Source organism: Protopterus annectens, chromosome 5.part0 (genome assembly GCF_019279795.1).
Source record: "Protopterus annectens isolate FY-2018-M chromosome 5.part0, PAN1.0, whole genome shotgun sequence".
Lineage (NCBI taxonomy): Eukaryota > Metazoa > Chordata > Ceratodontiformes > Protopteridae > Protopterus > Protopterus annectens.
The window spans coordinates 43,456,705-43,480,421 of NC_056735.1; the positions used below are offsets into that span (position 1 = coordinate 43,456,705).

At 37.2% G+C, this 23,717-nt stretch overlaps 1 protein-coding gene across 1 annotated transcript in view; it reads left to right on the top strand.

Moving 5' to 3' along the window:
- The window catches only part of LOC122802469 (gap junction alpha-5 protein-like), a 36,930-nt gene extending 32,902 nt beyond the window's left edge, over positions 1 to 4,028 (top strand). The window contains exon 2 of the mRNA XM_044072096.1: positions 1,766 to 4,028. Within this exon, the coding sequence (XP_043928031.1) occupies positions 1,777 to 2,871 (1,095 nt within the window). The 5' untranslated portion in view covers positions 1,766 to 1,776 and the 3' untranslated portion in view covers positions 2,872 to 4,028. The remainder of the gene's footprint in view (positions 1 to 1,765) is intronic.
- Positions 4,029 to 23,717: the final 19,689 nt, after the last annotated feature.

Below are 23,717 nucleotides of genomic sequence, written 5' to 3' on the forward strand. Positions count from 1 at the left end.
CTCTGTTTTCACTTGAATGTTTTCCCACAAATATTATTTTTTTTTTTGCAGATTTTGCAGGTCATTTCACAGGATGGCTGCATTACATTAGAGATGTATCTTGGTTAAACTGGAAAACTGGATGTACATATTCTGGGACTGCAAGGATTAGCAAAATCCCAAGGTGGCTATACAGACTATTTGTGGGAAGATTTAGTCTGGAAGTGCCATGCTGGACCCAGCTTTGTTTTCAGAGTCCTGTTTTCCTAGAAACGAGTCGTCTAGAAATTAAAGAGATCTTCTGTCTGTAATAGTAATACCTGCAGAAGAAAGTCATAACAAGGAAAAAGAAATCAAGGGTGCCTGCCCATCAGAAATAAGGTAGTAGGTATAATGAAGGAAATTTATTTTATGGAGTTCTTGCTGAATGATAAGGATGATATTAGGAAATGCATATCCATGTATGTCATGGATAGTGGAGACAATGATGGAGGGGCCACTTGTATCTCTAAGTATTTCTTTGTGGCCCATATCCCACACATGATCATCACCTTGCCCCAGTCACTTCACGCTTGTGAAGTAGTACACATAAATTTCTGCCCCCCCCCCCCCCCGACTCAGTGACTGCTCTTTGGACGTTACTTCACCTCATGACTGTATGTTGAAGCATGACTTTTAAGATCCCCTTTCAAGACAGTGTTGCAATGAAGACTCACTCCTTTGTAAATGCCTGGGTCTACATCTGATACTTCTATTCAATTAGTACTTTGTTAAAGCTAATATTTAAAAAGCATTAAAATAAGGCTAACGAAAGTTATTTTTAAAGTAGGCTAATTTGTTTACGTTCTAAAGACTGTTTTCTTTCCTAAATATTCAGATAGAAATGAAAATACCTGCCTTATTTAGGCATAATATTATCTCAAAATATTGTTAAATGGCAGCACACCTCTCAACCTGCAGATATTGAAAATAGGAATAAAGGCCCCTAAAAAGTAAGTACATCCAGCCAAAAATCTGTAATTCTAATTAGCATAAAATTTGAATAACAAATAACACATAACCTCTTGATTCCTGTAGGAATGTTGAATACTACTTAGAAGGACGTTCAGAGATAAAAATGACAAAAGTAAGTATGTTATTAAAGAACATGTGTGAAATCTGTAAACTTAAATGAACTTTTGTTTATAAAAGTCTACTATGCAATGTTTATTTTTGCTTTTGAAAAAACGGAAATGTAAGATGAGTATCCTTTTTCTTTAAATTACTGGTGACACTAGTGTGTTGGTCATGTAGTGTGGTTTTCTGTGTACTAGACAGATTCAAAAATCATATGACATCGAGGGGGGGTTCAGAAAATTATGTGAAGGGGTAATCAAGCCTGAATATAGGGACATAGCTCCAAAAATAGACATACCGTGTGCAGGGGTAAATCAAGTCTGAAAATATGAACGTTCCTCCATAATAGGGATATTTGAGAGGTTTGAATGACAGATACTTCTAGAGAATTTTAAAAGGAATTATCAAATTCAACATTTTGCAGTGGTGGGCTAACTTCTTTAAATCAGACATGTAAAAGACAAATAAGCCACTGTTCCTGATGTGTTTTAACCATATTTGAATTGTTCACATAACAGAAAGTGAATATTACAATTAAAGTATGTTTACTATGGGTAGAAGGTGCTTTTTACATCATGGAAGAATAATAAAATGTCAACTCCTCTAAAGCATGACAATTCAGAACAATAGCGGGCATGTATAACGCAATGGTTGTTTTCATTTTTCACAGGAACAAAAGACATGCCACACGAGATGGCTCATCATACGTGGTTGTACGAGGTCCTGGGAGAACTGCAGCAGCATTCTACAGTCATAGGGAAAGTATGGCTCACAGCCCTGTTCATCATCCGTGTTCTGGTCTTGGGAATTACAGCCGAGTATACTTGGAAGGATGAGCAGTCAGAGTTCAGCTGCGATACACTGCAACCAGGTTGTAAAAATGTGTGCTTTGACAAGGTCTTTCCAATTTCTCATGTGAGATACTGGATCCTGCAGATTATATTTGTCTCAATACCAACTCTCCTTTATACTGGGCATATCATACATACAATCCAGAAGGAACAGCAAAGGAAACGGAAGGTGTTGTCATCAACATATAAAGGTAGCAATATTGCAAAGTCTTCTCAACAAACAAACACATACCAGGAAGATAACATGGAGCTGTCTTACAATGATGAGATTCATGGTCACTACAAAGTACAAGGTTTATTGCTGGAAACCTATATCTCTAGTATTTTGTTTCGAATTGTATTAGAAATGGGTTTTGTCATAGGCCAGTACAAGCTATATGGTATATTCCTCCAAGCCTTGTATGTCTGCAAGCACTGGCCATGCCCACAGCCAGTAAACTGTTTTGTTTCAAGACCAACAGAAAAAAACATTTATATTGTTATCATGTTGGGAGCAGCAGGTTTATCTCTGTTTCTGAGCCTTGCTGAAATACTTTACCTGGGAAATAAAAGGTTGGCAAAATACCTAAATAAAACTTTGAGAGCTTCGCCAAAGGCTACATTAGAAGACAGATGGTCAAAAGAGCTGAAATTGCAAAACAGCCCACAAGGAAACTATGCATCACTCTTTTACATAACCCCTAATATGGAAATCCCTAATCCACAGAGAAACAAACTGATCTCCTCACAAATATCTGACAACTTTGCAGAAGAGCAACATCAAACTTCTAGGGAGCCAGAAAATGAGCACAACATTAACATGAATTACGCACAGAACTGCTCGACTGCCCAACTTGCCACAGAACGATATTACAAAGAAAAACACCACGTCAACAGGACTAGTGGTTTGAGTAGCCGGACAAGATCTGATGACCTAGCAGTGTAGCTCTGGATAGATTTTTAATATAAACTGTTAACTGTGTGCTGGAGGAACAGAGGAAAAAATAATGCTTCAAGCTACCAAAGGTGCACATTTTCCCATAAAAATTGCTTCTAACAGACCCTACATTTCTTTATATCTCCAGACGTTCAGAGAGAGAGCAAACAGTCTGCTGAAAAAATGTCCAATATGCAGTGACATTTCCAGAGTTTTACATAATCTATATGTCATACATAACGCATATCAGAAGGTTAATAGAAAGTACACCTAGAAAGGTTAGTTGCTGCTCACCGATATGTTCTGAACTACTCGACTGCTGACATTACAGTCCTGTGGAGTAAGGCCCCATGTTTATAACAGGACATTAAAATGATTTCCTTTCTATACACTAAATAGCAGTATTACAGTTCAGTTAAATAGCTTCTTATCTAAAAAGATGTTTGCAAATAATGTCAAAGAATATGACTATCCACCTTGTGCAGTTTTCCCTATAGCTGCAGATCCTGATTGAATTCTGGGTCAATGTCCTCTCTCTCTCACTTTTGACAGACTTTTCTTATTGTGCTGAAGTATTTTTTTGCTCTGTCTCTTCCCTGACAGCAAGAGCAGTAATATTTGAGTATTAATATGATATAATTCTCGTTCCATGAGTTCAGCGTCTGTGAATTATACTTGAGATTAGCAAGTCATGTTCCAGACATTACAACAATTCTAGTTTTATTCATTATTTTAAGATTAATTAGCCAGGTAAAAATTCAGAACTAAACACACATGCTCTCATTCCTACTCCAAAAAAACACAATACTTTCTCACACTCATCACCAAACTCCAACATCTCTATCACTATTTTAACACCAGGCTCACCATAAGTGGGGACATCCACCCCAACACAGCTCCAAATCCATCCTGTCCAACACAAACTGTTCCAACGCAATTGTCATAACATAATACCCCCACTATCTTCATCCCTGGGCAAATTAACAGCAGCAGTAAGATGAACCATCTTTTAATGCTAAATATTAATATTAGAAGTATCAAAAATAAAATACCTGAACTCTAGGCCGCAATAGCACACCACTCCCCAGATATAGTTGCTTTAACAGAAACCTGGCTAAATAAAAACATAGCTAACTCAAATGTTCTCCCTACTGGCTACAATATCATTAGACAAGACAGACCACTTCATAAAGGGGGTGGAACTGCCTTACTGTATAAGTCCAACTTAACTTTACGTCAAATACCAAATGCCTACCTCTCCTTGGGACATACTTATCTCACAACTTCAACTTCACCCTAAAAAGGTAATCACCACAATTGTGATACATATTCCACCTGGTAATATACCTGCTAGCCTTGAAGACTTCTTATCCTGGTGTTCTTCCACATACTCACAAGAAACCCTTATTCTGGGGTATTTCAACCGAGATTGGTTCACCTGTATATCAGAACCACCAAGTAATCTAATAAGTCTCCATGGCTACCAGCAGGTAGTCCAAATTCCAGCTAGATGTGATAAAAAATCTAAAAGGGAATCCATCCTTGACTGGGTCCTAACTAACAACCCCACATTGTACCCCCACACAGGCAGTCTCCCAGACATCTTAAGTGACCACAACATAATATACCTTATACGTATTAGAACAAGCATATGCAAAACCAGTAACTATAAATCCACTAGAAACACAAACAATTTCTCTCCTGAGGTCCTCAATACTTTACTCTGTAACTGTGACTGCACCCCCCTAAAAACCCTCCTACTCGACCAGACTGTAGCATATTTCAAAAAAACATTTCTACAAGACCTAGACACTGTCGGTCCATTGCGCAAAATCAAGGTTAGAACCTCTACAAACCCCTGGCTCAGTAAAGAAACAAAGCAAATCCTCAAGTCCAGAGACAATGCCTAGCTTTACTATCAAAAAAACAAAGAAACACAAAGCCTAACTAAGTACCAAGAACTGCGCGACCGTGCAAAAAAATGCATTAGGCTGGACAAAAAAATCCTACTACACAACATTACAAAATAAATACCAACACAACCATCAAAAATTTTGGAAAAATGTAAACCAGCTACTAAAACCCACTCAAAAGGCTAGCCCCAAACCAACCACCCCTGACACTAAAGTTCCCATCAAAACACAATTCAGCTCCTACTTTGTGAACTCAATTCTATCCTTAGTATCACAGGACACTTCCAGCCTCAACACAAATAATACTAATACAAGCTTTACCTTCAAAACAGTTTCCACCACTTCAATCAAAAACATGCTCTCCAAACTAAAAATCTCATCAACAGCAGCCGACCTACTCCCAAGTTATTTCTTGAAACTCACAGCAGATGCTATTGCTACCCCAATCTCCACTCTCATAAACAGATCACTTGTTAAAAACTATGTGCCCAAACTCTGGAAAATATCCTATGTTACACCCATACATAAAGGTGGGACCTCCACTGAACTTAATAACTACAGACCCATTGCTATTCTCTCCCCCCTGGCCAAAATCCTAGAAAAATGCATCCATACCCAGGTGGTAAAATATCTCCTAGACAGCAACATCCTGTCACCTACTCAACATGGTTTCAGACCTGCCATTGTCCCACTACAGCCCTCCTCTGCTTCACAGACACAATAAACTGTCTCAAAAACAAAGGCCTGCAAGTGTCAACTCTTTTTTTGGATATGTTCAAAACATTTGACACAGTCTCGCACCAAATCCTCACCAATATCACCTATTAAACTTGACTCTTACCTGGTTCCAAAGCTACTTAACTGACAGGTACCAAGCTGTGAAATGGGAAAATTATCTCTCTCCTCAGCTGCCCATAACTATAGGAGTCCCACAGGGTTCTATCTTAGGACCACTACTATTCACAGTCTTCACAAATGATTTCCATACCACCACACAGCATCCATCTATCATTCAGTATGCAGATGATACTACCTTAATCTGTGCTGCACAAAACATTCCCACCCTCCTGCAAACAACTCAACTAGCATTCTCTGACATTGAAAACTACCTTACCAAAGCCCAACTTATCCTCAATCCAAAGAAAACTCAGCTTATGATTATAACCAGTTCTAACAAAGACACTGATAACAGTCAATTCACTATCTACTCCACAAATGCTACTCCAATCGCTCCAGTGGCACAGGCTAAGTTATTGGGAATAACCATAGACTCCCACCTAAAATTTGATAGTTATCTCAACTTAACTATTAAAAAATACATGCCAAACTGGGATCACTCTATCGTATCAGACCATTTCTTACCAACAACGCAAGATCAGCCATTGCTCGCTCCCAACTTCTATCCACCCTACTCTATGCATCTCCCATTCTGACTAATCTCAACAAAACTGAACTAAGCAAAATGGAAGCCTGCTATAACAAAATTGCCTGCTTTGTTGCAAATTGCTCATATAGAACTCATCAGTGTACTGCTTTGAGACAGCTCCACTGGCTTGAACAGCCCAACCTCCTAACCTACAATCATCTCTGCCTCTGTCATTCTGTCTATTACCTCCCCAATAAGTGTCCTGCCCTCAAAAACCTAGTACATCACTCAGCCAAAAGGCCTCTTAGATCATCAAGCAAACTACTACTAGAAGTCACCAACAGCTACAATAGCTTTGGAGACGCACTATATAGTAGTTCATTGGCTAAAAAATGGAATTCTTTCCCCATTAGCATACAAAATACATCATCCAAAGCCTCCTTTAAAAACCTCATTAGGCAACATCTCAAGCAAAGTTTTCAGTGCCATGACTGCTCCCCAGGCTAGTGAAAGTGGATAAGGCACACATTCTAAACCTAGAGTACTTGATAATAGTTTTCACTCTTACTCACAAACACTGGCTAATGTACAATGTATGTACTGTACCTGTGTACTATGTATGTATTCTACCTATGTTCCAAATTTCAGCTGTACACCACAAATCTATTAATTACCTTTATTTTTAAATTAATATTTTCTTGTTTGTTCTCTCCATTGTAACTGTTGATGTGCTGCATACCACTGTAAAAACATGTCTATTGTAATTTGTGTGTATACTGATCATGTCTAAATATCTAAATATATCTGTAATTTTTCTATGTGGAGCTTTTCTCCCCAGGCCTCTGCTGAAAAAGGGTCTTTTCGGTTCAGTCAGACACCCCCAGTTAACAAATGTTAAATAAAATAAAAAATAATAATAAATAAAACTCACTCAATGCTGCATCCATCTTCAGGTTTGACCTGGCATCTTTACTCTGGGTAAATGACTTGTCAGACTGTAACAAAAAGCTGACAACCTAAAATTCACTGCCAAGGTTTGTAGTCCATTAACATAATCCACTATCTGTAATGAAAACCAGTTGGTGTCTAAAAATACTAAGAACATGTATGGCAAGTTTTGCGTATTGATTAAAACAGTATTAAAGTAGCAAAAATAACAATCTAAATGAAAGATTATAAAAAGTGTAGTTGCATGGTTTATTTTTAAGGTGAGTAGACTAGACCTAACCATCCCAGGTTTACAACAATATAGGACAGGTATTGATACAAAGTACAAAGATTTCACATTGATGATGACATAAGACAGGAAAGACCTGCTGATGTTGTTTGATATTCAATGCATTAATATTTAATTATCTACAATGATATTCTGAAGGTCAACAGCTTAAGGACTGAATATTAGTGAAACAGAATTAGATAACATACTTAAAATTTTTACTTGTAAAATTATAATAACCCTAGTTAATACCTGGCTCATCAGAACAATAACCATCCAAAACAGTTCTGGTTGGAAGATTAAAATAACTCAGTCTCTATCTTGTCATGAATTTTACAGAAACAGTTGAACAGTTCAGTGTCCATTTTAACAGTATAATATTCAAGAACACACTCAACAATTAAATTTTTCATCAGTAAACCCCCTTGGACTTCCAAGATGGTTGCACATTGACTAACAGCTTAGTTTCACCTCTGCCAGTAAACTCATATTTTTGGGAAAATTTCAATAACTTTCTAGTAAGTCTACTGCCTGGATGCCAGCAAAAAAAAAATCAGAGATCCTGAAAGAAAATCAATCACAACTGGGAAGAATTCTGCAGCTGCTTAGCAAAAAGCAGTGCAAATTCCAGCTTTGGTGCAGGACATGACTTTCAGTAACCTAGAGTCAAAAATAAGTCAAATGTACTCAGAGTTGATTAAAACAAATGAAACAGTGAAGGAGTATAATATAATAATAACAAAGGGCTGGAAAAAATGGAAGAAACAAACAGATATTCAGATTAGGAGATAAAACTACAAAAAATAGGGGTTGAAATGACAAAAAGACTGGCTGAATATGAGACTGCTCAAGAACAGATGTTTCAAAAATAATAGAATTAGAGGACAGAGCATGGAGTGAAAATCTGAGATTTTTTGCTGTACCAGAGAAGCTGGAAGGAAAAAAACTGTATTCATTTTATGAAAGCAGAAATAAGCAGTTGGACTGGTATTCCACAACAGGAGAACCTGGCCGTAAAAAAGCAACATAGACCTTTAATAGTAAAGATGCAATCCTACCAGCAGAAGGAGTTGTTCTGACAAAACTGGCAAAAGGACAAAATACCAAATGAGGGAGACAGCAGAGTATGTGTGGAGAATGACTAGTTATTGTACACCAGGCAGAAGAAGAATAAATATATTCCACCATTCGGGAAATGTTGTGAAATAGGCATGAGATTCAAACTGCTGTACCCAGCTGTCTTCAATGTATTCTTCCCTGGAGAAACAAAATCATTTTTTGATGTAGAACATGCTAAGAAGGAAATATATAAGTGTGTCCAACAAAAAGTGAGCTATAAAACAAAAGAAGAGTCTGCCTCTAGTTCTTTTGGTAATAAAACCAATAGAGATACTGTGCCAGTGAAACATTTTCCAATGTTTCAACAGAAAATGATTGAGAGACAGAAAAAAGCTCAAGAGTTGACTAGAAGAACCAGGAGTACATTGAAAAAGAGGCAGAGACCAGATTTGGGAGATGAAGATCAACAGGAATAAAACCAGCAACTCAGAAATTGACAAATAAATGTGAGATAACAGAGCATTATTTATGTTTGTGAAACTAGACAGAACAAGAAAAAATGGAAATATTGGACTTTTTTTACTTTGTTAAACTTGTAGAGGAATCTAAAGCATATGCCCTACTTCATGTCACTAATGTTTGAAAGAATATTTAGGAGAGGGAAAGAGGAAGGTAAGAGTTAACTGTAAGTAAAACAAATATCTGTTCTTAGTAGTATTTTTATAATGTACAATATCATCTGCATGCTATAAAGTAAAGTTTTTGCAGTTATTTTTGAGTGTAATGGGGATACTAAAATAAACAGGTGCTCCTGTTTGTATTTTTTCCTTCTTTCTTTCTTTCTCCTTGTTCAGTTTTAAGAAATGTAGGTGTAGCAGTGCAAAACAAAGAAGAAAATTCTGGTCAAAAGAGATTGATACAAGAAAAATGTATGTGCTTTTTCTAACTCTCGCATAGGGGAATGACTGGATTAAGGCCCGTGGCTTTATCTAGTAAAAAGCTTTAAGAGAAAGAAAATAAATAAGAAAGAACATTGAATATAATAAAAAGCTTTCCTCTAGCAAAAAAATGAGTGCTTCTAGAGGCAACTGTCTGGTTCTTGTGTCTCCATGGAAACAATCTGATAAAGAGCAATAAATCTGAATACTTCTTTCTTTTCAATTGCTTTCTTTCAACAGCTAGGCAATTAATTTTTCTGAAAACACTCAAGTGTTTTCCAGTCTGGCAGAGTAATAAAGATAATTCAAAACCCAACAGCATTTAGTAGAAGCACATGCTGTACCATGTGTCTTAGCATGGATAACTTTTCTGTTCAGTTAATCCAAGTCTAAGAGTATAGCTGTCGGTCATGGACAATTGTTCATATTAGGAGGATAAAATTTCAATATTTGAAGATGTACTTAGTTTTGTGTGTTAGTATTAAGTTAGTATATTCTAGGGGTGTGTTGAGGGGTGTTTGCTTTTTTGTTTGAGGGTGTTCAGTAAAGCAAAACATTTTATAAGATGTGGCATAGGTTCAAATGGATACAACAAGGAAAAACTGCATAAAAGATCAACCTGCCAGATATTAGTGTATGCATGTGACACTAAAACTGGAACTAGACACTTAACAAAAAAAGCTCTTACACACAAACTTTTTAACATAATGACATTTTCTATATTACCTTTAAATGTAAATGTTCTCACAGATATATACAAAAAAGAAAGTAGTGAGCTATTTAAAAAATGCAGACAGCAAATAACTATGCTAAGGAGATACATTTGGAAAGAATGAGCCTGTGAATTTGATAAAGAAAGGTTTTCAGAATGGTTATTCAGCGAAATACCTGGGACAAAGGAAAAGAGGAGTACTTATATTAACAAATAAATAAATAAATAAATAATTGCAAGAGGTGCTCCAATAGTGATAGAAGAGGATAAAAAAGATAATAATGGTAGATTTGTAATACTAAGGGTCCACTGGCAAGGGAGGGGGAGGATTACACTGGCATGTGTTTATATTCCACTTAAAACTATTATAATGGTGCTTAAGAAAATTCTGGGAGAGATAATCAGCTTTCTGCAGGGAATATTTATAGGTGGGGAATAGAATCTGACTTGCAGCAGTGAAGATGTATCTGGGGTGTAGGGCCAAGAAGGGAAAATATAACAAATGAGGGTAGAAGAAATTTATGAAAATATTTGTTGTGGAAGATGTGAATTCAGCAGTAGGAGTCTGCAATGAATTTATATACAAGATACAAAAACTGGACTAGGCTAGACAGGACTTATATTTCACAGGAACATGTGTGTGCATTTAATTGAAAGTTTTGATACATATCCAATAATTATTTCAGATCATGTGCCAATAATAACTAAAATAAAAATGCAGGGTAATGAAATAAAAATGAGACACTGGCACTTTCCATCTATCTGTTGAAAAGGGTTGGGGAGGGTGGCCTAGTGGTTAAGGTGTTTGCCTTACAAACGCAAGGTGCAGGGTTTGAATCTCACAAGGGATAATTGGCTAGGCTTAAAATGGCTCGCAAGGGCAGTTAGCTTAGTACTAATCTATGAACCCACCTTCCTATGAAGAGAGGAATTTAAGGAATGGATAGTGGAAATTATTCGGGTGTTATTAGTGAAGACAGAAATTTCTTCTGAAAATATAGCTAGTAAGTAGGATAAAATTAAAATGGAGTTTAAAATAGGGTGTAAATTAAAAAAGAGAGAGAGATATGGATAAGAAGTAACAATAAGTATTTAAAGGAACTACCAAAGTTTAACATATTGCAGAATAGGGGGATCTCACAGAACAAGAAGAGGAGCAATTGCAGAATGCTAAATAGAAAATAAGGCATTACCTCAATAATAAGCATGTTAAGCAATTGTTTTTGTTAATAACTCCACAGCACAAAAACGTTTAGCACAACTCAGGCAACATAAAGCAGAAAGAGTCGTCACCGTGATTAGGGAGCTTGTAACAAGAAAGATAACAAGAATCTCTATAGATGTACTAGAAATATTTTGGAAATTTTATGAGAATCTGTATAAAGCAGAGAAATATGGAAATCAAGAAAAGGTACAAATGGAAATATTTATGGAAGAATTAATTACCAGCAAACTCCACAAAACAGCATACTTACAGGCAAATAAAAACAATAAAACACTGTACAGATGTCACAGTGAATAGTTTTAATCCTGTTTTAGGCCTGTCTTTCAAAAAATACAGGGACTTCTTCAAAAACAGTAAAGCGACTTCCTGGTTGTAGTCAAACAAAAAAAAGGCACCAAAATGAGAAAAGCTTAAAGTGACAGTGCTTAGAAAAAGTATGTACCACAACACTGCAAACCAAACTCAGAAATAATTTAAGTTAAAAAAGATAGTGTCAAACACCTAGTAAAATAGAAGAAATAATTGACAATTAAGAATAAAATCCTAAAAGTAATAGGTTTTTAAAAAATTGTATACAATCAAATAGATACATAATCAAAACAAATGTCTTAAAGTTTTTGAAGTCTTGGAGAAAGTCCCACTGCCTACTGGGGGGGGGGGTGATTGTGAGCTCCGTTTTGAACAGTGTGAGCTTTTTTAGCAACTACTGTTGAATACAGGGGTTTTCCCTGGAATACATGACTTTATTTCCATTAAACCTGCAGTTAAAGCAAAAGTTGCTAGTATTTGATTATGTATCTATTTGATTATATACACTTTTGAAAACTTATTACTTTTAGGATTTTATTCTTAATTGTCATACTGCCCAAGGGCATTTATAAGCCTAGCCCCATAGTATATGTGGCTTTCGCCCCCTTTTGTATGAATAAAAACTAACTATGTCATTCTGTTGCTGTGCCTCTGTCAAGCAGTGACGTATGGGTAATGGGTATATCTGCAATCTCCCATCCATTGGTCAAGAGACCTCTGAAGAAAGAGACCAGAGAGGTGCTCTTGCCTCACATGTACCGATTTTTTCTGTCCACAGCATAGTCTCTGGGTGATGAATCTGTCCCTCCAGCCATAACGGGGGGGGGAGTTTGCACTGAACCTGTCAGCCAGTATGTTGGCAATGTGTGTGGTTTTCAAATTTTTCATTTTCATCTAATTCTGAGGCATAGATATCTGAGAGTTCCCTCCTAGTTTCTTTCTAACATAGGCCTTATGATTCTGATTCTTAGGTACAGAGAGTCTTAGTTTTTTGGGATTTGCTGATCCATGCAGTCCTGTAGGTGCTGGTAGAAAAGTTTTGTAAGTGTGATTCAGCGTTTGAGTAATGTTTACCACACTGGCAGGGCCTTAAAGGGAGGGCACACTAGTTTTTGGCATTGAGCAGCATTACCCTTAGTTTTTTTCTTTTTTTCTAGGGTGTGGTGGTTTGGTTTGAGCCTTTGAAGTTGTGATGGTACCATGTGTGACTGGGTATGTTGTGTGTGGTTACCTCTTCTCCTCTCTGTCTTGCTCTTCCCAGTCCTATGTTGAGAGAGCTCAGCCTCCAGTAGTTGCAGCTCTAGCATGTATTTGTGTCAGGTTGTGTTTGAGAGAGAGAGAGAGGATTGTGTGTGTACGGTAACATTGCATTATTGTTCATTGCTACCAGTTCCCAGGTTCACCAGTTGAGAGGACACTAGCAACTGATCCCTCGACATACTAGAAGTAGTAGATAAAGAAGAGACTTTCAAAGGACGGGGAAGTGGGTTTTATGGCTGGTGGGGTACTATCTATAATAAGAGTGCTTTTATCAAGGTGCAAGTACTGTGAGGAGTAGAGTAAGTAGGCTTACAGATATAGAGAGACTGAGGAATGAATAGATGAACTTTTTCTTTTATAGTTAGCATATTTAAGATCAGCAGTACAGCTGGTTTCGGGAAGGGGAAGTAAGGAAAAAAGAGGGGGAATTAGAATGGCCCAATTAAGATAACCTTGTTTAACCGCTGCTACTAGTTTCTGGCTGAAACTTCACCAAATCAGACAAATTATTTATTCTATTTTACTAGGTGTTTGACACTATTTTTATAACTTAAATTATTTCTGAGTTTGGCTTGCAGTGTTGTGTGTATATACTTTTTCTGAGCACTGTCACTTTAAGTTTTTCTTACTTTGGCACCTTTTTATTTATTTATTTATTTATTTATTTATTTATTTATTTATTGCTTTTTAAATGCATACAGATAGTTGTTTTACTGTTTCTGAAGAAGTTCCTGTTGTTTTTGGAATGAACATGCTAAAACAGGATTAAAACTATTCACTGTGACATCTGGAAGAGTTATATATATGCCAAGGTCAGAGGTAGATGAGGCTAAATTACTAACAGTTAGGAGGAAATGAAATAAAAATGGTGATGTATAACCAATCTACAGGAAAGTCCCCAGGAATAGATAGTGTTCCTGTGGAAGTTTGGAAGCTAGGAGGGAAAAACTGATAAAGATCTGGAAGGTTTTTTAATAGTATTTTAGGAGGAGGAGAAGTACCAACATTCTGGAAGAAAGCAGTGGTGGCTGTAATAAAGAAAGAGGGTAAAGATCCATCAGATCCAGCTTCATACAGGCCCATTTTAATCCTATACCATGATTATGGTATGTCTATAATGGCTAAAAGAGTGCAAAGGTATGGATCAGTGTGGTTTTGTGGAGGGGAGGCAAACATTTGACAACATTAACAGAACAGTGATGATCCAGAGGGAAGCAGGATGTATGAAAATACCACTGTTGTTGGTTGGTCCTGATACAGAGAAAGTATTTCACAGAGTAAGCTGGGAGTTTATGAGCAGGGCAATGGAAGCATTTTCATTCCCTGATAAAATTATAAGGTTGATTAGGAGGATATATGAGGGACGGAGATAAACAATTAAAGTGGATAGATTCCTCTCTGATAAGTTCTGTCTGAGCAGAGGAACCAGGCAGGGGTGTCCTCTTTCCCATTTATTTGGGTTATATTTAGAATCACTGGCAAGGAAAATAAGGGACTCAGAAATTCAAAAATACAATTTTATTTATTTTATTTATTTTCAGTTTGATTACCAGGGAAGTCCACTGGGCCTGAAAGTGTCTGTTTTCAGTGGTGTCCTGGGGAGAAAAGCTCCATAAGCAATACAGTAAGGGTTACATAATTATAAAGGTATAATACATATACAATATCAATACAATAAGGAAATGCAAATGCATAAAAAGTACAGCATACAGCACAGTTAACAGATATTAGAGAACACAGTTTACAGGTGTTTGTATTCAGAGGAAGCATGATCAACTGTCTTTATAATAAAAGATCTAAGGTTCTTGTGTTATTATACTAGTAGGGGGGAGACAGTTTACATGCAGTTATTCAAATTAAGTAAGGTATATACTTGATGTGCAGTCAATAGAAGTAATTTGCTATTTACATTATATACACACTTGGAATCAAGTGAGAGATAGCTTAATCAGTTACTGAGGGCTTGAGTCTGTTGTAGGAGAATAGAAATATGAGTTAGAGGGAGGTTAGGAGCAAGGAGTATGAAGAACTCCTTGGGGAATTCTCTTGAATTTAGGCAGGGTGTAAGCAGGAACATTTCCATTTGGATGACAGGTATGAGAAAAGCTGGGTTTTGAAGGTTTCTGAGTTTGGTATAGCCCTAAGTGAAGGAGGGAGAGAATTCCATTTCTTGCCTAGTGAGAAAGAGAGGAGAAGCTGGCCAGCAGGTCGTTTGGGTTTGTGGATAGAAATTAAATTTTGCTGTTCAGATCTGAGAGACCTATTTGGGATGTATGGGGGAAGGATGTTTGTTAGGGCTGGGCATTTATCTGGGTGAAATATAAGTTTGTGAGCAGTGGTGAGTTGTAGGAAGTCTAGGTGGTTAGAGAGTTCTAGCCAGGTCAGAGATTGTAGGGTACGTAATGATGAGTGGAGGTTTTGGATTTAGTGGCAAATTTAGAGATCTTATTATAGCAATTTTCAAGTTTGGAGGTGATGGAAGAAGTCAGATTTGTTAGAAGAGGGGCTCCGTATGCTAAGGATGGTAGAAGGTAGGTAGTTGCCAAGGTATGCCTTGTGGATTTGGAGAGAAAGAGGTTATTTCTATAGAGCATACCTAATTTTTGGTGTTTTTTTTTTGTTTTGTTGAATGTGGATATCGAACTTAAGGTGTTTGTCTATGGTAATACCAAAAAGTTTTGCAAAAGGGACCACTTCTATAGCTGAGTTGGTTTGGCTAAAGACTTTGAAAGCATTTTTGTCATAAGAAAAAGCCCTGGAGGGAGGGAAAAGTAGTATTTTTTATTTATTTGAGTTGAGAGAGAGGTGGTTTTGGTGCATCCAGTTCTCAGTGGTTGAAAATGCAGTTTGTGTTTTTGCCAGTAGTTCAGGAAGGTTGGAGGTAGCACAGACTAAAGTTGAGTCATCTGCATATTGGATAACTGTTGTGTCAGGGATGGCAGTGTGAAGGTTATTAATGAAGATGTTGAAAAGCATGGGTCCGAGGATGGACCCCTGAGGTACGCCGGTGGGGGGTGGTAAGAAGGAAGAGGTGGAGTTCTTCCATTTGATTGCTTGAGATCTGTCTGATAGGTAACTGGAGAACCAGGATAAAGTATTTGGGGAGAGATGAAGGTTGGAGAGATGATAGAGAAGGTGTTTGTGGGAAATGGTGTCAAATGCTTTAGAGAGATCTAGGAGTATTGTGGATACTAGGAGTCCGGAATCTTGGGCTTGATTGAATGTTTCTAGGAAGGAGAGTAGGGCAGTTATGGTGCTATGGCCAGGGTGGAAGCCATGTTGGGTGGGTGTAAGGAATTGTTTCTGGGTCAAGAAAGGCAAAAGTTGGTGGTGGACACATTTTTCTAGAATTTTGGAGATTGGAGAGAGTAGGGCAATGGGGCAGAAATTAGAAATACTGGTGTTTTTGCCTCCATTTTGAAGAGGAAGAATGTAGGCTGAATGCCATAGTTTGGGTACATATGATTCTTTTAAGGATCTATTTAGTAAGATGCTGATTGGGAGTGCAATACCATCAGCAGCGCATTTGAGGAAGGTGGAGGGTATGTTGTCAGCGGCACTGGAGCATGGCTTTAGTTTGGATATGAGCCTTTTTATAATATTGGTTGAGACTGGTTTGAGCTCGAATATGAGGGGAAAGTTATTAGGGTTGTTGGGCAGTGAAGAATGAGGGATATGTGGATTGTTGTTTGGGAAAGTTTTGGTTAGGTTAGCTATGGTTTCTGTAAAGAATGAGTTGAAATGTGAGCTTAGTTCAATGTCAGTTATACTTCGGTCAGGGCAGAGATTATTATTATTATTATTATTATTATTATTATTATTATTATTAATAGGTATGGTAATCAAGAAACGTTAACATTATTTTATACCTGATAAAACCAGAAAAGGGCATTTTTGTGTTGTGGTACATTTTGAGACAGTTCCAAGACTTTTCAGGATAAAAATTAATGAAGCTAAAACAAAGGTAATAGCTGTAACCTATGTACCCACCCACGAATTGCTTCATCAATATCCATAGAACATAATAAAATTAAGTACTTAGGAGTATGGATTAAAAAGGATTCTGGTGTGACAGCTAAGGATATGTGGGAAGAGATAAAACAAAAGATAATAGAAAAACTGAGAAATTGGAAGCTCTCTTTTACGGATATGGATAGCGCGATACAAGCAGTTAAGATATTTTTAGTTCCTTTAGTTTTATACGCAGGTCAGGCATGTATTTATCAACCAAAGGAGAGGTTGTGGATAGCAATGAATAAAGAGCTGAAGGATTTTATCTGGGAAGGGAAGACAGCAAGAGTCAAGTTGGATAAGTTGATTCTTCCAAGAGAACAGGGCAGTTTGGGATTACCCAATTTGAATGGGGTATTTCAGAATTATGCAGTTAAGGCTCCTATACATAGAACAAGCAAAAAACTATTATTCAAAGTGGAAATGGATGATGATGAAACAGGGGGTATGATCAAGAAACAAGGAGAGACTGGAATTTTGGATGCAGACCCTTAACACAAATAAGAATAACCATACAGAATATTATATTCATAAAGTAGCAGAAAGTATTCTAAGAACTAAGCCAACAAGGGAATTGAGAAAGGAGATTCTGCCAATAGGGGTGACTGCAATTAGGGATACAGACAGTAGGCAAGAGGGGGCTGGAATTTTTTTGGAGAAAACTGGCAAAAGAACCAAGGTATTGAAAGCAAATAATTAGAAAAGGAAAGGTAATAGAATGGCAAGAGGCCAAGAATTTATTTGGACAGCAGGCTAGAGATTGCCTTCCCTATTAAGGACTGATATCAGGGTATAGGCAAAGAGAAAAAAAATAGGGGGGGTCGTAAGTGAAAGACCACCGCTGGTAGAGTTTTTAGTAGAATCTATACCAGAAGCTGCTGTTAAACTATGAATAATTAGGAGAGCATATAAAATATTACATGATAACTATAAGAATCAATCAGAGGAGGTTAGGAAGGATTGGGAAGAGAGACTGGATAAGTAATTCACAAAGGAACAATGGGGGATATATATATATGTCTCCCAAATATGCAACAAAGTCTCAAAGATTTATGACCTTTGCTTGGAAGTGTTTACATAGATATTTCTATACTCCATGTAGACTCCAAAGAATTTTTCCTCAGGTCGATAGCAAATGTTGGAGGTTTGATGGGGAAGAAAGAGGTAATTGGGAACATATTTTCTGGGAATGTAATAATGAGTTAGTAGACTTTAAAAATTCCCCGAAGACTACTCTATCAGAAATACTGGGTGAGCAAACTGGTATAAATAAGGAAATTGTTTTTGAGCTATGATACAGAATTGGAATTGTCTAGACATAGTCAGACTTTGTTGAGTCTAATTATGGTGACTGCCAAAAAAGCAATTACTTGAAAATGGAAATCAAAGTCTAAACTAACTGTACTAGAAGTAGTGAATGTAGTAACAGAGAAAACAACTGGAAGTGGGATCTTTAGAAAAGGATTTGAACAAATTACATAGAAAAAAATGGAAATTGTGGGAACAATACATACGGGGAGGAATGAGGTTTAAAAGAAGGCAGGATTTGAATGAGCTATGTAATGTCTGACTGACAGTGACTGGGTATATTATAAGTAATGTATAACGTCTACAACTAAAATTATGTCAACATGGTTTGTATTCATTTATACGTGTACGATTGCCTATGTCATAAGTGATAAATTAATAAAGATGTTTCTTGTTTAAAAAAATACTTGTAAACCCCTTTTCTCTTCTAACTTTCCAAGTTAGCTTTAAAAATGTTTCAGCTTAAACCAGGAGCACTGGGACTGCTGTTTCACTCTGACTACACCCCTTCGGTTTCTCTTTCTTTAATAAACTGACGTGCATTTCTGTATCGTAGACAGTACTGCTGCTTGTCAACTTTTGAGCCAAATAAACACAGTGTTTCAATTTCAGTAATTTAAAGCTGAGTTTGTTTAAAATCAAGCTTGTTTGGGCAACAACACATCGCAGGATTGGGGGCTGGCATAAGGGTGAAGGTGTTTACCTTATGGACACAAGGTGTAAGGTTTAATTCTGAAATGGAATAATTGGCTAGGCTTACAATGACTCACAAGGGCAGTTAGGCTAGTACTAACCTATGAAAATGAAATCAATGCCACTTAGAGAAAAAAAATTATCAAAACTATTGGTGAGTGGGTTTGGCATAATGGATAAGGTCTTCACCTCATAGACACAAGATACAGACTTTGATTCTAACCTCAAATTATTAGCTAGGCTTAAAATGTCTCTAAGATAGCTAGCTTGGTACTTACTTATCCTACTCCATCTTATAGCTAAATACATTTAAAGAATGTGTCTGCGATTAACTATAAGAATGTGTTGCAAGTACAAGGAAAAGTAAAAAGTGGTAGTCCATATTCAAAAAGTGGTAGTCCATATTCAAAAAGTGGTAGTCCATATTCAAATCTAAAAAACAATGCAATTAATTACTTCATTAACATTTCTTGTCTCAGAAGTCAGGTGAGTAAAAAGTGTATAATTTACTAAAAATTGTTTTAGCACCCACTGCTTCAGTAAGCAGCATGGGTACAACTGATTCATAAGCTCAATTCTCAAGTTATGGCTTTACTAGCTGTCATGAAAGACGACTGCTGTAACCCTGAACTGTATTTTCTAATATTTACCTATCTAAAAGTACACACACACACACACACACACACACACACACACACACACACGTGTGTGTGTTCTAGCAATCCAGATAAATTGCATTAAATGTCGACAACACTATCCTTAACATATTAATGTTGACAACACAACATCGACACGTTTTTGTGCATGCTCCAAGGACAAACCTCAGTCCATCTTTTGTCATAGGTTAAACAGGCGCAATTTTGGTGAAGGCCCATACAGCATGTGCCAAGGTAAACCCTCACAGCATTGCAAATAAATGTACAAAAAAACAGTCAAAAACATGACACATTCCATGTGGGGAGCTGCACCCCCCCCCCCCCACACACACACACACACTCAGTGATAATTATATATACTAACTCCAAGATTGCACAGTCCCCAGGGACAGGGGCATATTCACCAATCCCAGGGATTGTCAATCTCACACACCAACCAACCATCTGTTTAGTTAACCCAATTGTGTTGACTATACAGATATCAATGTTAATGATAGTTGTCTAAATTAGGGGTTCCCAGGTGTGTGTGTGTGTGTGTGTGTGTGTGTGTGTGTGTGTGTGTGTGTGTGTGTGTGTGTGTGTGTGTGTGTGTGTGTGTGTGCTCGTGTATGTGTGTGTGCGTGTTTATTTTTAAAGCAATGATTGACTTTTAATTCTAATAAGAAGCTTATTTCAAAATCTTGGAAGGCACAGTGCACTGTCCCTGATTTAAAAAGAGAGAATATTTATTTTTAGTATGAGTTTATGAGATTTAGTATTAGCTCCTTCAGCAAGCAGTATGTTCCAGTCACAGTTTTTCAAACAGAACCAAATCAGGCATTGAATTACAGACAGCACAGAGCTCAACTTTCAGCAACCCAGAAGATACAGAACATAATGACGATTCTAAAACTGTTAGTTCCAAGTTTTCTAACACAATTTTTTTTTTCTAGCAAGGCATCATTGTGTATTTTCATGTTCTTGTGACTTTTTGAAAGTTACAAAATGCAGCACTGTCTTCAATTATGGGATGGATTAGTAAGGTATAAAAAGCAGTTCAATGACCTCCCTACAGTAACTAGGCATGCACTTTGCAATTAGATGGGCTACAGAATATGCCTTGATGGGATCAAGCTAATGCCTCGGTATTTAAAAGTTTGCACCAGGCTTATCCGTGTGCACTTCAGCTCCTTAATAACAAAGGTTCTGCCAGTATCAGTTTTTGTGAGGTCACAAACAACATTGCTGATGATTTAGTAGAGTTCAGAATAAGCCTATTTAGCCTGAACTGTGTATAAATGTTAAAATAATTTTAGAGACTTCTATAAATGAGTTTCACATATTTACCTTCTGATAAGCAAATAAAGTTATTAGCATGCAGTGTGGTATAGAACAAAGGCAAGTCCAGAAGCTACATGATAGTGAAAGGGAGAAAACAGTAGTTCCCATACCAGTCCTTGAGTGAATCCAGCATGAAGTTTTACAGGTTCTGCGTAGCCACCACATAATTATACTGCAAATGTCATGTTTTCAGGTAATGACTAGTCTTATTTGCAAAGCCATGGAAATTAACAACAAAGACATATGAGAACTGCAAAAATTGGATCCATCCCAGTTTGTCTTTGTCAAAGCAAGATCACGCTTATTGAATCTGGTGGACGTCTTTGAAAAGGTCATTAAGGCAATGGATGAGGGGAAAATGGTGTCTACTGCCTACCTAGAGCTGGCTAAAGCATCTGATACAATACCACACTAGGGCATTGTCAACACACTTACAGAACTAGGTATAAACCCTTTTATAGCATACTGGATAGCTAGCGGGCCCACTGATAGGACCCAGGAGGTTAGAATCAGTGAGTCCATCTTCACACAGAGGTTGGTCTCCAGTAGAATCCCCCAGACTCTGTGCTAGGCCCACTCCTCTTTGGCATCTTCTCGAATGTCGAAGCTAATGTAAAAGGCCTCTGGCTAACCAGGTTTGAAGATGACTGTAAACTGGGAGCAATCATTGAATCCCCCAAGATGAGAACACTTTTCAAGAAGGTCTAACACAGACAAACGCTTGGTGCCAAAGTCATGGCTTAAAACAATACCAAGAAATGCATTAAAGTACCTTTTGGGAAGTTGGCTATCCCAGGTAACTACATCATCAATAAAACACCCCTAAAAGTTGACTCACTACGCAGGGATCTGGGAACTCATGTAGATAGTAGCCTAGTCTTCGACCAACATGTGTCCAAAGTAGTAAGAAAATTCTTCTACGTTGTTCAACTTATAAGCAAGGTCTTGGCATCTAGATCCAGAGAAGTCATGAGACCACTGTACTCGGCCCTCATCAGACCCATAATGTCCCTTCGGTTTGTACCTGACCAGACACATGCAGCAACTTGAATGCCCACAAAGGTTCCTTACAAAAATAATACTGGGAGTGAACACAATGTCCTATGCTGATTACATCAAAGCCCTGTCTCTTTACTCGGTATCATACAGACTACTAGAAGGTGATCTGTGCCTAGCATAGAAGGCATCCCTAGACCCTGTTTTGATGAACCTTTTGCACATCCGCAAAACAAACAGCATCAGAACTGCTACGTTAGAAGACCTAAATTTTGCTTGCAACATGAATAAGACATATTGGAGAGACAGATATGTTTCTCAGAGAATTCCCATTGTGTGGAACAAACTCCCCATCCATGTAAAGCAGAGTTCCTCCCTATCCCTATTTAAGCACAACTTGAACCAATGGATGGGTAATTGGAAATTCAACCCTGTCCTGGCACCTATGTCTGTGATGGAAAGAGGCAGTCAATAAATGATCCATATATAAATCATATTTGTGGGTCACGTTTGGGTTGCACCGCTAGGTTTATAAGACCCTAGTGGTCAGTAGACTACTATAAACCTATGAACCTATAAGGGTCTTCACCGCAACTGCACCTCTTTAACCTTGGTAAAATAGTGTGTCTGTCTCAAAGGTTCTAATAAGTATATGCAACAGTAAAGAAACCTTTTTTCCAGGTCACTATAAATGTAACCTGAGATGCTGTAAAATAAAAGTGGGGATACTACACACAGTATGAAACTATGCAGTAAATGGTCAAGAGCTCCACAGTGAGAAGACTGTGCAATTATTTATTCTTTAATAATTTGGGCTATAATGTGTAAAATGGAACTAGGCCTAAAGTCATTCACCTGAGTATAGCATGGTACTTCTGGTAAAAGAAATAATGAGGGGTCTTTGAACAGAAGACACGAAATCACAGATATAAGGGATAAGGTAATCATTTGGGCTATGGGCTTAGCAATGAAATGATAGGAACTGCCATTCCTAGATTGGGATGCACTTTCATATGTGAATGGATGTTCATGTGAGAGAATCATGCCTCTGATAAACAGGTACCTCAGATCAATGAAGAGATAATGGCTTCACAGGAAATGTATTCATACAATCTGTGACAAGTCATTAGACCCAGGGTAACCAGTATAAACAGTACAAATTATAGTTCTACCCAGAAACATCGGTGTACATGGAAGTAAAAGATTGCTGTGCAATGGCATTTGAAGAATTTAAGAGAAAATGCACTTCTAACATTCAAAACAGAATCATTTGCTACCTTTGAAGAAATGCAACACTAAGGCAGAAAAAGACTTTCCCAAACTCCACAAACCACTTGAAAAACAAAATGGGTGAGAAGTCTACGTAAACCAAAATTCTTCTAAAAAAATAGTCCAAAACAGCCAGGAAATACAAATTTATTAAGCGCTTTCATCTTGGTTAATACCAAGACTTCTTCAGAATAAAAAATACATAAAGTGAAACCCTATATATACAAGCCAGTACCTAACTGAATCAATTAATTAATTACGAAATTAAATTAATTACTTTTTTTTTTTAAAGCTACCACACATATAAAACATAATACTCAGTTCATCTGGTTAAAGCCCTGTACTTTAATACAAGCGCTATAGATTAAGTTTTGTTGAGACCAGGTTTAAAAAAAGAACATAATAAAAATTACCTTTTCAACTCACAAAGTTCAATATTCAATTCCTACCAACCCCCTCTTTCAGATCTATGAACCACTTCCAAAATCCCAAATCTAAACTTTTTAAATTCAACACATTCCAGAGTATGTCTAAACAAGGCATTTTTTTCACGTTTGTTTGAAATAGCATAAACATGTTCATATACACATTTGGAAAACTCTCT